We start from the raw sequence: 17,157 nt of genomic DNA, 5'->3' as shown, positions 1-17,157 counted from the left end.
TCAGAAAGGTAAAATAGTGCAAATGGCGCACATGATGGATTTAAATAGCCTAAAAGAGCGCTTAATGCAGATTAACACTTAAGCGTCATGAGCGTTGGAAGCGGCACTGGATATGACTTAGAGCGTTTAAGTAGTCTAACCACTCAAAGCGACACCAGATAGAACTTATAATGCTTGAGTGCTTAGTGCTCGAGTGCTTAAAGCCTTAGATCAATATAATGAAAAAAATAAAATTTACCAAGGGAACTGACAAACTAAACTAGCTCAATTAGAAACCAATTAATATATCGAAGTCGAGATATGAAACACAAATAAATAAATAAATAAATAAACTTAATTAGATCATCATGTTCAAGAACTCTCAAGATTAGTTTAATCAATAATAAATCAAGCGAGTTTCCTAGATATTATACATCAATCCATTAAGAATGAGGTTTCAAGTTCAAAGGTCAGAGTCAATCATAATTTCAATTTCGATACCCGATACATAACCATTAGTGTATAAGAGGGCCAACATAAAAACATAATTATTATGTTCAAGGGAATACGACTTATTGTTTAGTTTTATATTTTGAAGTTGATCACTTAAAAGAGATTTGGTCATGCCTTGGTCAAATTAAAGTACACATAAAGTCAATTTGATCTAAGATCGTTGGATTTCTATTTAACGCGATCTTGTTAATCTACATACAGTGTAACCAACTAAGATTCATTAATAAATTTAGTTATTTATGTTTCTAGTTCCCTTTGTTATCCCTTATGCATTGATTTATTATATAAACATTCGTGCTCATATCACTTGCGTTGTACATGACTTAGGTGCATTAGGAGTTGTACAAAAAATATAAATCATAAGTCTCTTACAAGATGATAAACAATTCACAATCAATTCATGGATTTGGGCAATCCAACAAAGATTATTGTGTGCTACCTCCTAATTAGAGGGATGACTTGTCTTGACCATCAAGATAGGGTTCCTATGGTAAGTGCACTAGTATATATGGTTACATATTGGATAAAATTTATGTTAAATTGTGTTGAATTAGTTGTCATGATTCACCAAGTTAGTATATTGCATAAACTCTCAACATTGAGAGGATATTGAGTATATACTGAAGTCAACAATAGGTTTTGACTTATAAATGAGACTCTAATATGGTCATATATTCTCATAAATTGGGTCATTGTTGATGGAGGTTGGTGACAACAAATATTCTCAATAGAGGCACCATAATATCTTATAGAATTGAAACAATGTTTCATTTTAGGTGATCTAAAGGACATGTGATAAAAAAGACTGGTCATAACAATTTCTTTCATTGATTTGACATATGCTCTTTATAAGATAGAGTATGTCAATTGATCTTATAGTAAGAGGATCTATAAATCAAGGATTGGAGAGGTAACCTTGATAAGTTAATAGCACTATTTTGTTCTATTACAGACACCAATTCATGGGGGATTTCCATGCAATGGATAACAAGTCACAACTTGAGCTTTGCCTCATAATAATATAGAATACTAGAATGTAGTTAACTCTTTTTAGTGAAATGTTGAATCTATTTTAGAATTGGATTATGGGGAACCATTATTTTCCTATGGATCCCAATGTTCTCACTCGAGCTCCTAGTTCATGATGTCACATTTTATTTGAGAGATTTAGGTTTCTAGTTCATAAATGTGCATAAGTGTGTTTTGGTAAGCGTAAGGTTGCAATAGATCTTATTAATTATTTTTCTAGACTAAGCTAATTAATTAATCGGAGTCCAATAAGGCTAATTAATTAATTAAGATCTAAGTAGGCTTGACTAAGTCCAGTTTGGGCCCAAGTCACTTAAACGCGTATGGAAGCCTATAAATAACCCTAAAAATAATTTTAAAATTCATTACTTTTTAAATATAAGATTCTAAAAAAGTCTTATATCTTGTATAGAAGTTATTGCTATTCATTCATTTTTAAAATATAAACATGAAGTGTATTCAGATCGGCACTACATTACCATCTAGATGCGGTTCATATATATATATATATATATATATATATATATATTAAATGAATGAATAGCAATAACTTATACAAGACCCCTTAGAAGTTCATATTGAAAAAATAATGATTCTAAAAATTATTGTAAAATTGAGATAACAAAATTTTTTTTACTAGCTCAAATTGAAAGTGATTTGAAAGGTATTATAAATCTATACTTGTACCAAATATTCTATTTTATATAGACATTTCAAAATTAAAAAAAAAAAAAAGTACATCTAAATGGACACTAATTTGATGGAAGTTAAAACTAGGGCTCCTAAATTTGGAAAAAGATTATAAAAAAAATAGGTATCCTAAATGGTTAATACCCATTTTTCTTCATAATTTTAAGATTTTCTTATTTCAAATTATATAGGGGTTTTGGACCCATGACAGCAATCATACTCTTAAGGTGTGAATATGAAACCGAGACTTGAAGCCATCAAGTGGGCTTCACAAATTGATATTTAAAGATTCAATGGCTAGAATGAGCATTGTAGAAGTACTGAATGTGGAACTTAAATGCCTAGAATGAGCATTGTAAAAGTACTGAAAGTGAAACTTGGACAACAGAATTATGGGCAAGGAGGGCAGGTGAGAGAGCTCAATCCAAAGTCCTTCCAACCGTAGGCTAATAATATATGCGTAACTGTGGAAAGCCACTTAACCGCGTTTCCCCTCAGGTTATAATAATCTCTTCTCCTTTCCAAGATAAGTTGAAACTACAGCTACATCAGATGGGACTGTTAATAAGATTTTGTGGCAGCCAAGCACCAACCTTTACTCACACTTCACATTCACCAATCCTGTCCTATACATTCCTCTGCTACTAACCCTATACATCATAAAACATGAACAAAAGACTTATCTGAAAACCTTCATCTATGTGTATATATATATATATATATGAACATAACGAAAGATAGAAAAAATAATAATAAAATACTAGGAGATTCACTATGTCCTCTCTCTTTCTCTCTCTCTCTCTCTCTGCATATATATTATATATACGAACGTAACAAAAGATGAAGGGAAAAAAAACTACTAGATTCACTGCTTCCTGGACAGTTCAAACCATTCAATAACTGCAGAGCTATATATATATATACTCTAGTTGGAAGTCTTCAAACATAAATAGTAAGTACAATTTTCTAAGACAAACTGAGAATGGAACCATGTTGCATCAAAAACCCCTCAATAGATGGAACCATTTTGAAAATGCCTAGTTGAAATTGAAATGTCCTGCTGGGTTTCTGTTCCATGACAAGAAAGTCGGATCCCCAAGCGGCCTGCATTTAAGATAAAAGTCGTATCAAATCACAAATCATGCATGAATTTAAAGTAAATAACAAAACTAGCAGAAGCAACATTTTAACAGTAACATTCAGTTCTATGCAATGCATTACTGTTGTGCAAACTTCTATAAACTACACATGAAGAGATACAGATACTCAGCAGGAGTGATAAATATCTGAACCTCCATATCAATTGGATAGTGAATCACTTCAAGCCACTGGCTCCCTGTTCTTCAACAGGAACAGTGAAAAGCATCCAAGACCAGTGGCAGAGCCAAAGTAAAGAAAAAAAGATCATGCTAGATGAATAATACATGTTAATTCAGGACATGCATATCTTGTTACCAGGACCTATCAGATGTGTCATGGACCTTTTGGAGGGGACATATCCTTGTAGAATCTGGATGCATTTTGGTAAATTTTGAACAGACAGGATAGCATCGATAATCCAATAAGCTGGTACAATATACTAGAATGCTGCTGAATACCTAAAATTAGGGACAACTTTTCTAAAAATTCCTCAACAAAGGAATGGATAGGACAATAACTTTATCCATGATTTTCTCAATGAAGGGAAGTTTTGTTACCAAAGGAAGTGCAGTAAGAACAAAGTTTATAGTCATCTGTTAAAGAAAGATGTGAGAACCATTTACTCACCTTGGTTTAATGATGTAAATAAGTAAAAAGCTTATTGCTAAGAATAAGCTCAGTCCACCAAGGGTGATATATGCTATGCCTAGGAAATCATTTTTTCCACCGATCCAACTTGTGGTTGAAAGAACCAGCTTCTTTTTACCCCCAAAACTATAGGTGTTATAATTGTTCTCTATTACAACTGTAAGCTCTGTATTAGCTTCAAGGTCCACCTCTATCTTCCCATATAGTTTTCTGAAAGTTGGCAGTGCTGCAGTTCGCATCCAAACAATAAGATCCACTTGTTGACTCAACTGTCACATGCATCACGAAGAACAGATAAAGAGTTAGACAAGACTGCAAAATAAAGACACAAAGAGAAGGGAAAATCAAAAAATAAATCAGAAACAATTAACAAGTTCAAATAAAAAACAGAGGTATATTTACAGGTATGCTTGAATTGAGTTTTGCACCCCCGATCAAGCCTCCACTCTGAAAATTTTTAGGATAGACATCAGACCCAAATTTATGCTGCTGATCACTTTTCCATGCTATATTCTTTTTGCTGACCCCTAGCAACGTGTTATTTACAGAAAACCCATATGTGTCATTGAAAAGACTCCATGCAATGAGACCACAAGGGACAATTGCAGATTTATTGGATGTGACGTCTTCAGGATCACAGGAACTTGTGTCATTCTCACTTGCCCTGCTCCGCAATTGCTTGTCACTTCTACCCTTCACATATCTGGAAACATTTTTCACAAGCCAGGGAGAGGATTGTCAAATTTCTCTAGAATTTAAGCATATTATGATGATTTGATACCTAAATTTGTTGCATAGACAGGCAGGTGAATCTTGCAGATATAGGACAAAATTTCATGTTTCTGGAGCATTATACATCTAGGAGCAGAGCACACAGTTTTGATAAGACATCCTAACTTAGGTGAGTGATGTACAAAATCTACTGAAAACAAGGTAAAATGTGGAGGAAAAAGGTATGAAACAAACTAGGTCTGGGTTTCAAATTTTAGGATACCTAGCTTTGAACCAAAAGAATTAAAAATAGATGGGACAACAGAAATTGAGATGTGAGCCTTAAGGAAACAGGATTCTTTTAGATATCAAAATGAAATCATTATATTTAGCAACATAGTTAGAAATTTTTGTATCACCTACTATCAATAAATCTTTCACAACAAAATTTTAAGTTGGCAACTTTTTCTTTCATATTCTTGTTCCCAATTTCTTCTCCTTTTAATTTATATTCTCTTCCCAATTCCTTATCTCTTCTGATGTGAAAATATCAGATTCTTGACTAATTGCATTGAGAATGAAAAGAGGAAGTCATATCAGGAAAGCTTCAGTCATGCACTGTCACTTATTACATGAAAATCTGGTATGATATCAGTTATTCACTGAACTTGAATCCATACTAGGAATCTGTCAAAGGGAAGCCTAAAAGTTTTTCTTTTATTTTCTTGATTTACTTTATTGAAGAATGTATGTTTTTAACAAGACAAACCACACACCATACAAGTGTACACATGAACAAGCTATATCATGCTTGTATGTTCCATGTCTACTTAAACTTTGACCAGTGAATGAAATATTTTTACTTGAAAAACCTAAAATTATCTCCACTCCTAAGACTTATTTTGATATAAATCAAAATTTGTCTTTTGTGAATAATTGGAGTGATACACTCACAGATGACACGATAAGAAGCTGTATTCTCCTTAAATAAATGAGCAGAAACCACAAGGAATCTGGTCCCAGTTCAACAAATTATTTTCAAACATTTTATGAGTTCAGAAATCAATATCCCACAGTCAATTTCATTAGTGTCAAAAACGCATAATCAAAAATCATTCTAAAGGCACTATTCACATTGTTAGGCATCTCAAAGTTTACAAGTGGAAATTCTTCCAAGAAATACTTTTAATTTCATTCCATCTGTTCACAGTAACATTTCCATGCTTTCACATTTTTGGCATTAGACGATCTCTTGCAGTACTCATGAATCCCAATCAAAGAAAGGAAGATGACATTCAGATATCAGTCATTGCCAGTAAGCAAAAATGGAATTAGCAAAAGTCATTCCATATATTGAACAAAAGATATGTATAGAACAAGTACTACTTTTAGAAATAAATTCTACATACCGGCGATGGTTCTGGTAGAAGTTATCAAGCTGATAATATATATAAACAGGACTTTTCATTTGCTTTGGAACCTGAAAAATACCCAGTTAATACACTTCTCCACAAATAAATGTACCTTGAGCAGGGCAGTAGGAAAGATTGATATTAATAAATGGGAAATATAAGCACTAATTTCTTGGAACACATCAGAACTGTGAGGAACTTGACTAACAAGAAATGTCCTGGTACAGGTCTTATTAGTTTCATTGCTTTGAATATATGCAAGCATGTCATTGCGGTAACTTGCAGGAACACAGTCCGTGTCATAGCGTGTACAATTTCTACCACCTACAAGCCAAACAAAACACAATTTCTTTTTTAATACCAATCAGTTTCGGATAACAGAACTTTCACATAGGCAATATAAGAAGAAAGATCTTAAACATTACACGTTCTGATGCAAACAAGGAAGCAAGACCAATAGGGATGAAGATAATGCCAACAAAGATGAATGATGAAATGACCTGAAAGAAAGAATAAAAAAAATGAAGACAGAGAGAGAGAGAGAGAGAGAGAGAGAGAGAGAGAGAGAGAGAGATAGTGGATTAGTGAAAACATAGGTAACAACACACAGCACTCCAACGAAGGCATGAAAGAATTCTAGCTTTCTACATGATAAAAGCAAATCTTTTTAGATATATTATAAATACCCATCCAGGTGTTAAAATTGGTTTGCAGGCAGGAAGCTCTTGCTGTGTAAACCTAGAATCTGCAACATTGAGGAATGTATATCAGCAAACAGTTCATTCATAATATAAAAAGATAATAAATTTATAATTAAAAAACAAAAACAAAACAAGACAAGAAAACAAACAAACCAAGAAAATCAAAATCCAGCTATTAGTTGTGAAAAGTTGATGAAACGACTCTGCCAAAGGTAAGGATCTAAAAATCACTCAGCTTTCATAGCATGTGTTCTTGGTTAAAATGTGTAACCAACTTTATCCCAGAAAGTACAATAAGTCAATGTATGCCAAGAAAAGAGTTCATGCGCAAAGAAGGAAAGAAATTTTGGAAAAAAAAATTAGAAATATGGAAAAGGTTATGTGGTGTTTGTTCCAAAAAACAAACACTACCTTAGTACTACTAAGCCACTACCTAACAATTTAAGCTTTTGAGTCAATTTAATATTTTAACATGGTATTAGAACCTTGTTTTACGGAAGGTCATTCATTGAGCCCACATGCAAGGCCAAAGAAGGCTGCCCATGAAGTATGGTGTTAGGGCTCTATTCTAGGTCAGTTGGATACATAGTGTTGGATCATTACCTAACAACTTTAACTTTTAGGTCAAATTAGTAGTTCGATATATTTAAGCTTCGGTTAACTAGAGGAATGGAGTTGAGTCTCTCTAACCCATTATTTGGGGCTTGCCTCTACGCATGCGAGTATGGAGGTGGCCTTAAGGGAGATACCTAAAGCAAAAGAAGAAATCCTTCTTCAAACTAAAAAATTTACTAGGAAAATTTTCTCAACTCAAGTTCTGCTCCTTTGCTATATCTGTTACATGATTATTGGGGGATGGAAATGTCATCCATCCCTAATTGTTACAAAGTGTAGGCTCTTACATACAAGTTAAAAGAAATGAATCTCCAAAACAAAGACATGTATAATATATTAATAAAATATTAAGGTATTGAAATAGCTCTTATTGATTTCAAAGTATCTTCTTAACATATTTTCAAACCACTCTTAAACCTTATCCTTGAATCTCCTGATGAAATCCATTATCAAATAGCTTCCCAACTTACTGAGAACAATTTCTAATCAATTTGAACTTCTAGAATATGGGAGCTTAGTAAGTTATTTAGAATGAGGTTGGCCACTGATGGAGGGCAAAGCATTTCTATTGGTTGCATATCTTACCATTACCAAAGGGATGCTATAAAGTATAGTAAAGATAAATACAAAAAGATTTCTGGTAAGAAATATCAAGCCAATAGAATTTATCAAGTACAAATAAATAAATAAATAAATAAATAAAATAAAATAAAATAAATTAGTAACATATATTTCATTCCCAATTACAGAAAGCCAGGGCAGCTAGTATTAATTCTTGAAGCAACATTTGCAGACACAAAATGTTGGATTCATATGTAGTCCAGATTCACCACTTCATTGTTCATCAGTTAACTAGAGTGGAAAAGTTGAGTCCTATGTTCAATGTCATTTAAATTTAAGGTTTAATTAAGCTGCCGCTCTTGGATTCATGTGAAGGTCAAACAAAAGTTCTATCAAGAGAATGCCCGGCAAAAAAAATTTCAGAGTTTGACCTTAATGGTATGTTGCCAAAGGCGCATGGTAGAGGTAAAGCTAAACCAGTTTGAGTATTTAAGGTTTAGAGTGTGATGAGTTAAGTCCCTTTTCATCAATAGATGTAAAACAAATGCACCATCTCTCAATTGATTGCAAGTAGCCTACAAGGATTCTCGAATCTTGACTGAATCAGATGTTGAATGACTACATTGAAAGGGCTGGTCTGCAATTAAAAAATGAACTAAAAGAATTTTAATAGGGAACTGTATAACAACAGCGTTTACAATTTAGTGTATGGAAAATAGCATAAAGAAACTGTCAGGGTGATAACAGAGCATAAAAAGCTTTGAAAATCACATGCTATAGATTAGTACCAAATTCAAATATATCCATCAGCTAGCATAACTTACAGTCATAGGTGAATCACAATACCATGTAAAAGAAAGGAATCAAAATCCTAGTGACAGTGGGATTTGGTTTCCATACTAATGAATCTTTTATTCCCACTCCCATTCTAAAAATCAATTCAAAGAGATTAATGAGTAGAAATGGAATTGATTTCCCATTCCCATTCTCTATTCCAGCGATCCAAACATGACCTTAAGGTAATGAGTCTAATGACTATTTTGACAGCACTCCCTACCCCTTGAAGTTAATTTAGCATGTTGTTAGTAGTGTGGTTGATTCACATTACATGCATTAACTTTGAATAAAAATGGAGGCCACATTACTCCAAATTTAACCCAAATTCACAACTCATATCAAACAAAATACATAAATAATACGTACATATATACACACATAAGCTTGCATTCATTTTGAAAGGTGGCAGCATCCTCTGGGTAATGTCTCCTCCAGGTAAATACCCTCATGTATATTGAGTTAAATGTTACATACATTCTGAATGGTTTAACAAGTTTCATATCTACTGTCTACTAATAAAACCACCAAACCCAAAGAAAAAAAATAAAAATACAGCAAGCGCCTAAAGCGATTGGATAGCAAATAGAGTACCCAGATACCAATTCTTGAAGAGAATGAAACCCAGATTCGATTCACTCATGCTAATGCCACCACCCAGAAATTCCAAGAATTGATCCAAAATATGACCAAAGGTAATGCCACTCAAGAATATTGAAAATTTGAATTATAACACAATGTATAACTGATCCACAACATTGCAGATTTGCCCTTCAAATTCCTCCGCCCCAACCCCACCGACCAAAAAAAAAAACGTAAATGGCAGTAATAATAATCCAATACACGAAAAGAAAGAAGAAATTACAAATATAAATAGCTATAATGAAGGAGAGAGAGAAAAGAAATACACATTTAGGTTTCTTGGAATGCCTCCTACGTGCAGCTGCGGGATCAGATGCTCCATCTGCGGCCCCTGCGGAGCTCGATCCACCATTCGGGTCCATCTTCTCACAGAGAAAGAGAAGCAAAATGTTTTTTCTGGAATGTAAAATACTTATAATTTAACCCTTCCCACCTTCAGTTTCCATCTGATTCTCTTTCTCTCTTTGTTTTATTCTTTTTTTGGTATTTTCCTTTTAACCACTGCAGTGTGTTTGGATTCCAAGAAATTAGTTGGATGAAAATCAGGACCGCAAATTGAATGCTTGAAGTTGAATGTTGGGTAGGTCGCACGTGGATGACCCAAGAACTACCATTCTCGTAATTGTAAAATTAGTTTTTGCTAATAATACCTATTATAATAAAAATTAGCTTAAATGGTCTTTAACTTTTAGATTGTATGTTATACATGTGACAATTTTAACAAAATTGAAATTTAATTTAGAATAATTTAAAATTTGATATATTTTTTTTAATTTGTTATTTACATTTGGAAGCAGACCACATAAAAAATATTAAAATTTATTGTGAATAATTAATTTTTGGATATTGATAATTTTTATGCAAGCGTACAAAATGTTTGGTTTTTGTATATTGGATATTGATAATTTCTACGTCACTGTCGGCACCTCCAACGCCACCCCAATGCGTCATCGCCGGCCGACAATGAGACAATTGTGAGTCTCTAATGAGGACACCACCATCACAATGTCATCCCGATGGCTATAAGTTGTAACATTACCATAATTCAATATAATTTTAAAACTTTTAAGTTTTAATATAGGAATATCAAAGTTTATGATTAAATTTGTGGCTATAATTTTGTAAATTTTAAATCCAATTCTATATTACATTACTATCTAATCATTTGTAGAAAGGAAAACCTTAGAATATTAATTATATATATAGAAGTTTGTTATTGGTTGAAAATACCAATTATATACATAAAAATTTGTCATTGATTGAAAAAGAGATGTGATACGGAAAAGTTTGTTTTTTGGTATAATAGTTAAATTTAAAACAAAAATGTTGAATTAGTGATTTAATAACATAAATATTTCAATCTTAATATTTTATGTGTGGTTCAATATGAACTATAAAATAAAAATATGAGGAAATAACATTTAAATACAAAAACACGATATTATGAGTGTTTCACTCACATTTTTTAGATTTTCCTTATATTTTTTTTATTTTCATTTACTTTATTAGTTTATTTTCATTGTTATTTATTTTAATTTTACAATTGTAATTTTTTTAACTTTATGATTTTTAAAATTTATAATTTAAATTTAAATTAATGAGAACATTATGATTTTAAATAAATTTCTAAAAATATTATGTTCCTCATAATTTATTATTTTTATTTTTTAAATTATTTTAAATTTTAATAATATATAAAATATATATTTATGACATTATTGGTTCGACCATAGTTTGACCGCCGATCCAACCAATGAACCAATAACTTTTCCAGTTCAATGACATATCTGATTATGAAAACATTACTTAAAACCAATGCTTTGAAACTTGAACTTGAAACTCGGATTGACACCCCGAGTTACAAGCCAATTTAAAGATGCCATTAGTTCAATCTATTTTGGATATGGGGTTAACTTAGAGAAATAAGATGATCAGAAAAAAAAAAAAAAGAAAAAAAAAAAAAAACCTATTTTGGTGGAAAGGGTTTGAATGAACTTTGGCTTGCTATAAATTTAGGCCAAGGGATGGCCCTTGGGCCACTTCTCTTTTTCGTTAAATAATGCTGAAAAAAAAAATACAAGAGTGACATTTGGGGTAAAAAAGGCTAGGACAACCTTAGATTTTTCAATTGAGAAAACAAGACACGATGATAACTTTTGAGGTAATTGTTTTTTAATTACTTTTTAAAAACTGTTTTTTTTTAATGTTCATAGAATAAAAGTTTATTTAAGAACTTAAAACATTTTTAACTTGTTTTTAATGTTTTAAAAATAGTTTTTGTCTATTATTTTATTTTTAGTTATTTTATATTTGTATAATTATGTTTTGAAACAACTCAAAATAAGTGAAAGTAATTGAAAACAATTAAAAAATATTATTTGAAAACACTTTATTTGATATTTTTAATAATAGAACAAAAGACAGTTCTATGATAATCAAACATATTTTTCTATTTTTTATGTTTTGGAGAATGGAAAACTATTATAAAAAACAGCTATTAAGTAGCACCTAAATCTCCTTTCGATATATATTGTTTTGAAAAAACTTTCATTTTGGTATAAGTTTTTGAAAAAAAAAAAAAACCTTTAAAAATGGTTAAAGTTTCCTATCAAAAGATAGTATTTATACAATTAAAATATATTATTGATAAAAAAAAATGCATAAAAAGATCAATATTTTAGATGATATAATTGAAAATATGAAAAGATGACTTTCTATTGACATATATCTTCAAATGACTTTTTTCTTTTTCTTTTTCTTTTTAAATTGTAAAAAATTCTATTTAAGTCAAGATTTATTTATTTATTTTTGTTAACACAAGGGTTTAAAACTATTTAAAAATTAAGATATTAAAAATAAAATAAAAAATCAAGACTCACATGTTAGTAGTAAAATAAAAAAAAATCATCCTAAAAACAATATTGAAAACTATTTTCTACCATCCTATAAGAATTGGCACCAATGATCAAAGCGTTAAATCAAAATATAGATGGTCGGATTTTATGAAAAAATTGATTGAAATGGGAATAAAAATTTTGGTAAAAATTAAAAGAAACCATAAAAAAAACTTTGAGAAATAACAAAAGAATTAGTAATTAATACACATTGAATCATGATTTTTATGTTACCATGACATGGTTTGATAGAATTTGAATAGATGAATTTAAAATTTATTTATTTACTATATTTGTGGTAAAAAAATATTATTTTAAAATTTGATTTTCTACACACTTCTAAAATCTACAACAAAATTAGAGTGGTTTATAGGCTCATGCATTATGTAAAAAGGGCTCAGAATGTGGGCTATACCATGGAAATTGTTTAATCTTTTGTTGTGAAATTGATGAGAGATATATTTAAGAGATGAAGTTATATAAAGTGAAACTTGTTTCAATAATGAAAAAAATTAAAATTGTAGATTTAGAACTTATTCCACAGTGATTCTAGGAAGCATGGGTAAATTTTTATTATTAACATTTGAAAATTTTTATTATAAAGTCACTGTTAAACACACTCTTACAAAATCCAAATTGTTAATTTACTTTACCAGCAAATTTTAGATTTACAAATCACCATCAAAATAAGGATTATTTGATTAAAATTAAAATTTTAGATTTAAACAATGCAAATAGGACTACCTCTAAAATGGAATTTAAAAAAGGAAAAATAAAGATAAAAATATTAAAAAAAAAAAAAAAAAAACCTTTCTAGGTTCTAATCAACAATCATCAAGACTTTCGTATAATAATATTTCATTTTCCAATAAGGAGAATTAGAATGTTCAAATTATTAAAATTAAATTATTTGATTAAAAGGACCTAAATAAGACTTTTATTTATATAAATAACCTTAACTTTCTCAACTTTGATCTATGACCCGTTTTTGATAAAGATGCTCTTTCACGTTGATCTTTTCCTTCATGGCAGTTGATTTTTTAAAAATCTTGGCAATCTCAGTATTAAAATGTGTTCAAAATAATAGATTATTTATTTATAACATTTCAATTTTGTAGTGCCATTTGATTAAGATCAAGTTTTCTACATTAGGATAGTCATGAATTTGGGGTGACTCAAATCACATTCCAATATTTGTACTATTCTTTTTTTTTTTTTTTTCTTTTTCTAGAAATGTCTTTTAAAAGCTCATTATGTAATGTATTTAAAACGTATTTTGAACACAATGATTTAAAAAACGCTTTGTTAAATATTTGACAACAAATCTTTTAATAAAAATTTTGAAGTATTACGAAAATTAGGAATATTTCCTGAAATCATTACAAAAAATAGTCTTACAGAAATTAGATTATAGTTTATAACAGAACTATTTAAAAAATATCAAACTTATAAAGTAATTTAGATTATGTAGAGATCATATTACACTTTTAAAGAATAAATTTTTATTCAAAAACTGCTTGTCTATTGTAATAATCAAGAATGTTAAAAAGAAGTTAATTGAGTCATAGTTAAAGATTTTAAAAAATTTCTTGTTTGGGGCTTTTTTTGTTGGTTCTAGAATTTAAGAGAAAATCCAAATAAGAAAGGTTATGCTTTCATTTGTTTTCAATTGCTTTGGCTTTTAATCAAGATTGGTTCTTGATGTTCTTCCACCAAATCCAAGAAATTGATTTGGGTTGGGCTCTGACCATGATTGTGGGTGATGCCTATGCCACTGGATGCCCACCGCTTTCCTTACATTTTGTGGGTTGGGCATTGGGCGAGAACTTGAAATAGATTGTCGGTTCTCTTGGTTTCCTTTAGTGTTCTTCGACGGATAGCAATAACCAAGTGGTCAGTAAGCCTTTATTATTACAACTCCAACGAGAGGATAGGGGGAAAGAAAGGAGGAACCAAGGCTCTAGGACAGAAGACACAGAAAATATGGAAATACAACTCCCTTCTTAAACCCTAATTACTTTAACCTGAAGCATTAGAATCTCTTCCAGCCTTAGGGTCATGACTCGACCTTTGAGGCTGCTGATCATCAGTGGTAGAAGGGCATGTAGTATTAGTTGTGTGAGTAGAAGAAATATTCCGAGCACTGGAGAAGAGATCGACAGGTTCACTTTCAGCAATCTTCCCTCCTTCAAGTGGAGTTCCGGATTTGTATCTCACCCTCAAAGCCTCGTCTTCACTCAGCTTTGCTTGTGCAGTCGCATACTTGATATCATCCTTGCTCTTGGCCATTCCGTCTAGCTTCTTCCTCAATGCCCCCAGCTCACTGCGTCGCATCTCTTTTTAAATTGCCGATGATGAGGGCGGTGTGTGGCAGCTTCATTTCCAGGGGAGTTGCCAAGTGTCTCTTCATAGTTACACGTGGTGAATTTTCTTGACGTCTCTCTTTCTCCATTCTAATACTGCCACCTCTTGCTTTTTGAGGTACAGCACGATTGAGAAAGACTTGTTGTATTTATAGAAAGTCATTTCCTTTTCTATCCATCCAACACCTAGACCTTCGGTTGCTTGGATGAAACCTTTTCATTTCACATACGTCGGTTCATTCCCCACTACAAAAGTCACATTATTTTACATTGTCTCTTCAATGGGCCACTATTCTTCCAATTGGTCTGCCATTATTTTGTGTTGTCCTTTTTATACCCCACCAGTCTTCTGGTTGGCCTTCTTGACTCTCCCTTCTACATGCAGGAGAAGATCTGTAACAGAAACATCCATGGTAGATCAAACACAAAGAATCGACAACTAAGTCTAGGAAGAAAACAACGTTACAGAAATAGTTCATAAAACTATTTTGTATTTCAAATGTTTTAAATTTTGTAGTATCAATTTCCATTGTAAAAGTTTTCTTTATTAATCAAATGTAATCTAATTTTAGTACACATTTAAATGTTTCAAACATTGAAGCATACTAATTAAGATATCAAATTTAACCATCCAAGACACGAAGTCTTACCAAATTTTGTGTACTTTAACAATCAATAGTTTGAAATATGATATTTTATTTTCATTGATTGATTTTCTATCTTTTGGGTTTGGTTGGTTTGCTAAACACATTTGAACAGACTAATTGATGAAAGATTTGACTTCGAAGAATAATGTGATACTCTTCTTTTAGATATTTTATTTAAAAAAATTACTTGATAAATTTATTTATTTGTTTTTCTTTAAATAAATTTGTTTTACTCTTGTGTTGTTGTTATTGTCGTTATTATTATTAAGGCTAAAAACGAGATGATCATTAATGGTGAGATACTATATGAATAGGTCATATAGGTAAAACTGATTATATTGGAAGACATAATACTTCAAAAGCTAATTAATGATTATAAAGATATGAGTTCATTATTTTAAATGCATAAAACTTGTGTGAATAAATTTTTTCCATATTTGATGAGAAAATTAAAATTGAATTGTAGAGTTTTCTATTTATTTATTTTTTATTAAAAAAAATTGTAGTTTGACCATAAATTATTTCCATCAAACATTTTTTAGGAATAAATAACTCATTAAAATTTAACTTCCCAATTTCTTCTACTTTGCTTGTTAATAAAATATAATAAAGTTAACATTTATTAAATAACATTTTTATTGAGAAAATGTTTGATTAAATAGTTAAGGAGAGATTTTAACTACATAACTAAAGGAAAGGATGAAAATTTGGTAGATGTAGAACAACCACATGCAAAAATGTAATTACAAAAGAAGTTATTATATTAGATTAACAATGGAGTAGAGACAATATATCCAATGAGTTATTGATAACCAAAAAAAGAGGCAGGAACATGTCGCATTCATCTCGTCCAACATAATACTATAGACATGGACAAAAAGAAAATTGCTACTTTCATTGAGAAATTCCCAATTCTACAAGAATTACAAGGTATGTCATATAAGTAAAATGTTCAGATATATTTGTACTTACTTTTACTATTTATGTACAAAACTAATGATCAAGGGAGCTAAATACCCACCTTGTTTACTCTCCATTACATGAATTAAGTCAAAGACAACCTTGTTCTTTTTGTGGAGCAAAACCTTTCAAAATGAGGCTCCTAGCTTTTGCTACTATGATAGATAAGTGGTTCTTGTTGTTCCTTAAATTTTTTGAAGATTTACACCATTTATACACGTCTCAAACTATTGAAGGTGTAGAGTTTCAACAAAATATATAAGCTTACAATAACATATTCTCCTTTACAACCTTTTGAGTTAGGTTGAATAAAGAACTCACAAATTTTAAAAAGAAAAAAAAAGGATATATACATTTCGTGTACAAGGGAAAATATACTTCTATCATATAGATAATGAAGTCCATAATAGATTGCACATCCTATGAGATGCAAGGCTCAATGAGGCTATTGTGCAAAAGTTAATGAGGTTACTATTAGAAAAACCACATTCCCAACTCTTTTGTATGCTAAAGAATGCTTCATTAGATGCCTTTGAAATTTCTATACAAAGTGACACCAACTTGGATCATAGAATCTATAATGCTAATAAGTTGATTAAATTTCTGCTATTTGGATTGAAGGGAATAATCCTAATGTAGCTTATGAGCGAGATATTACAAATCATTTACACCTTAGGCATATAAACATACAGTTAAACATTATTATGGTTGTTATGATCCACTACAATACCCATTATTATTCCCTAAAGGAGAAGTTGGATGACATCAAAATATTGTGAAAAGAAATTCTATTAAGGATGGCATTGATGTGATGGAGA

General features: G+C 30.8%; 2 protein-coding genes across 6 annotated transcripts; both read right to left on the bottom strand.

Annotated features, from left to right (window-relative positions):
• Nucleotides 1-3,103: 3,103 nt before the first annotated feature.
• On the bottom strand, nt 3,104-9,999 carry LOC100242202 (ALA-interacting subunit 3). 5 transcript variants are annotated; one of them, XM_059733696.1, is made up of 9 exons: nt 9,744-9,981; nt 8,579-8,636; nt 6,809-6,867; nt 6,548-6,622; nt 6,331-6,446; nt 6,120-6,190; nt 4,402-4,702; nt 3,979-4,268; nt 3,104-3,315 (listed from the first exon to the last, which is right to left on the bottom strand). In XM_059733696.1, exons 3-9 carry the CDS (start codon nt 6,810-6,812, stop codon nt 3,249-3,251), a joined length of 924 nt encoding a protein of 307 aa, XP_059589679.1. In that variant the 5' UTR covers nt 6,813-6,867; nt 8,579-8,636; nt 9,744-9,981; the 3' UTR covers nt 3,104-3,248. The 5 variants fall into 5 exon arrangements, with proteins under 5 accessions (XP_059589679.1, XP_059589677.1, XP_059589678.1 ...); XM_059733694.1 differs by lacking the exon at nt 8,579-8,636 and having other exon boundaries at nt 9,744-9,999; XM_059733695.1 differs by lacking the exon at nt 8,579-8,636 and having other exon boundaries at nt 9,428-9,991.
• A 4,245-nt stretch (nt 10,000-14,244) lies between these two features.
• LOC100247337 (SEED MATURATION PROTEIN 1) lies at nt 14,245-14,761 on the bottom strand. The gene has a single exon (XM_002272209.4). It carries the CDS (start codon nt 14,701-14,703, stop codon nt 14,389-14,391), a length of 315 nt encoding a protein of 104 aa, XP_002272245.2. The 5' UTR covers nt 14,704-14,761; the 3' UTR covers nt 14,245-14,388.
• Nucleotides 14,762-17,157: the final 2,396 nt, after the last annotated feature.

Source organism: Vitis vinifera, chromosome 16 (assembly GCF_030704535.1).
Source record: "Vitis vinifera cultivar Pinot Noir 40024 chromosome 16, ASM3070453v1".
Taxonomy (NCBI): Eukaryota; Viridiplantae; Streptophyta; class Magnoliopsida; order Vitales; family Vitaceae; genus Vitis; species Vitis vinifera.
This window is presented reverse-complemented; position numbering and strand designations above follow the sequence as displayed.

Coding starts and splice junctions, on each gene's coding strand:
- LOC100242202 (XM_059733699.1), bottom strand. CDS start 9,837: ATGGACCCGAATGGTGGATCGAGCTCCGCAGGGGCCGCAGATGGAGCA. Junction 6,623..6,808: donor CAATTTTAACACCTGGATGG/GTATTTATAATA, acceptor TCTTTCTTTCAG/GTCATTTCATCATTCATCTT. Junction 4,269..4,401: donor AACTCAATTCAAGCATACCT/GTAAATATACCT, acceptor TGCATGTGACAG/TTGAGTCAACAAGTGGATCT.
- LOC100247337 (XM_002272209.4), bottom strand. CDS start 14,703: ATGCGACGCAGTGAGCTGGGGGCATTGAGGAAGAAGCTAGACGGAATG.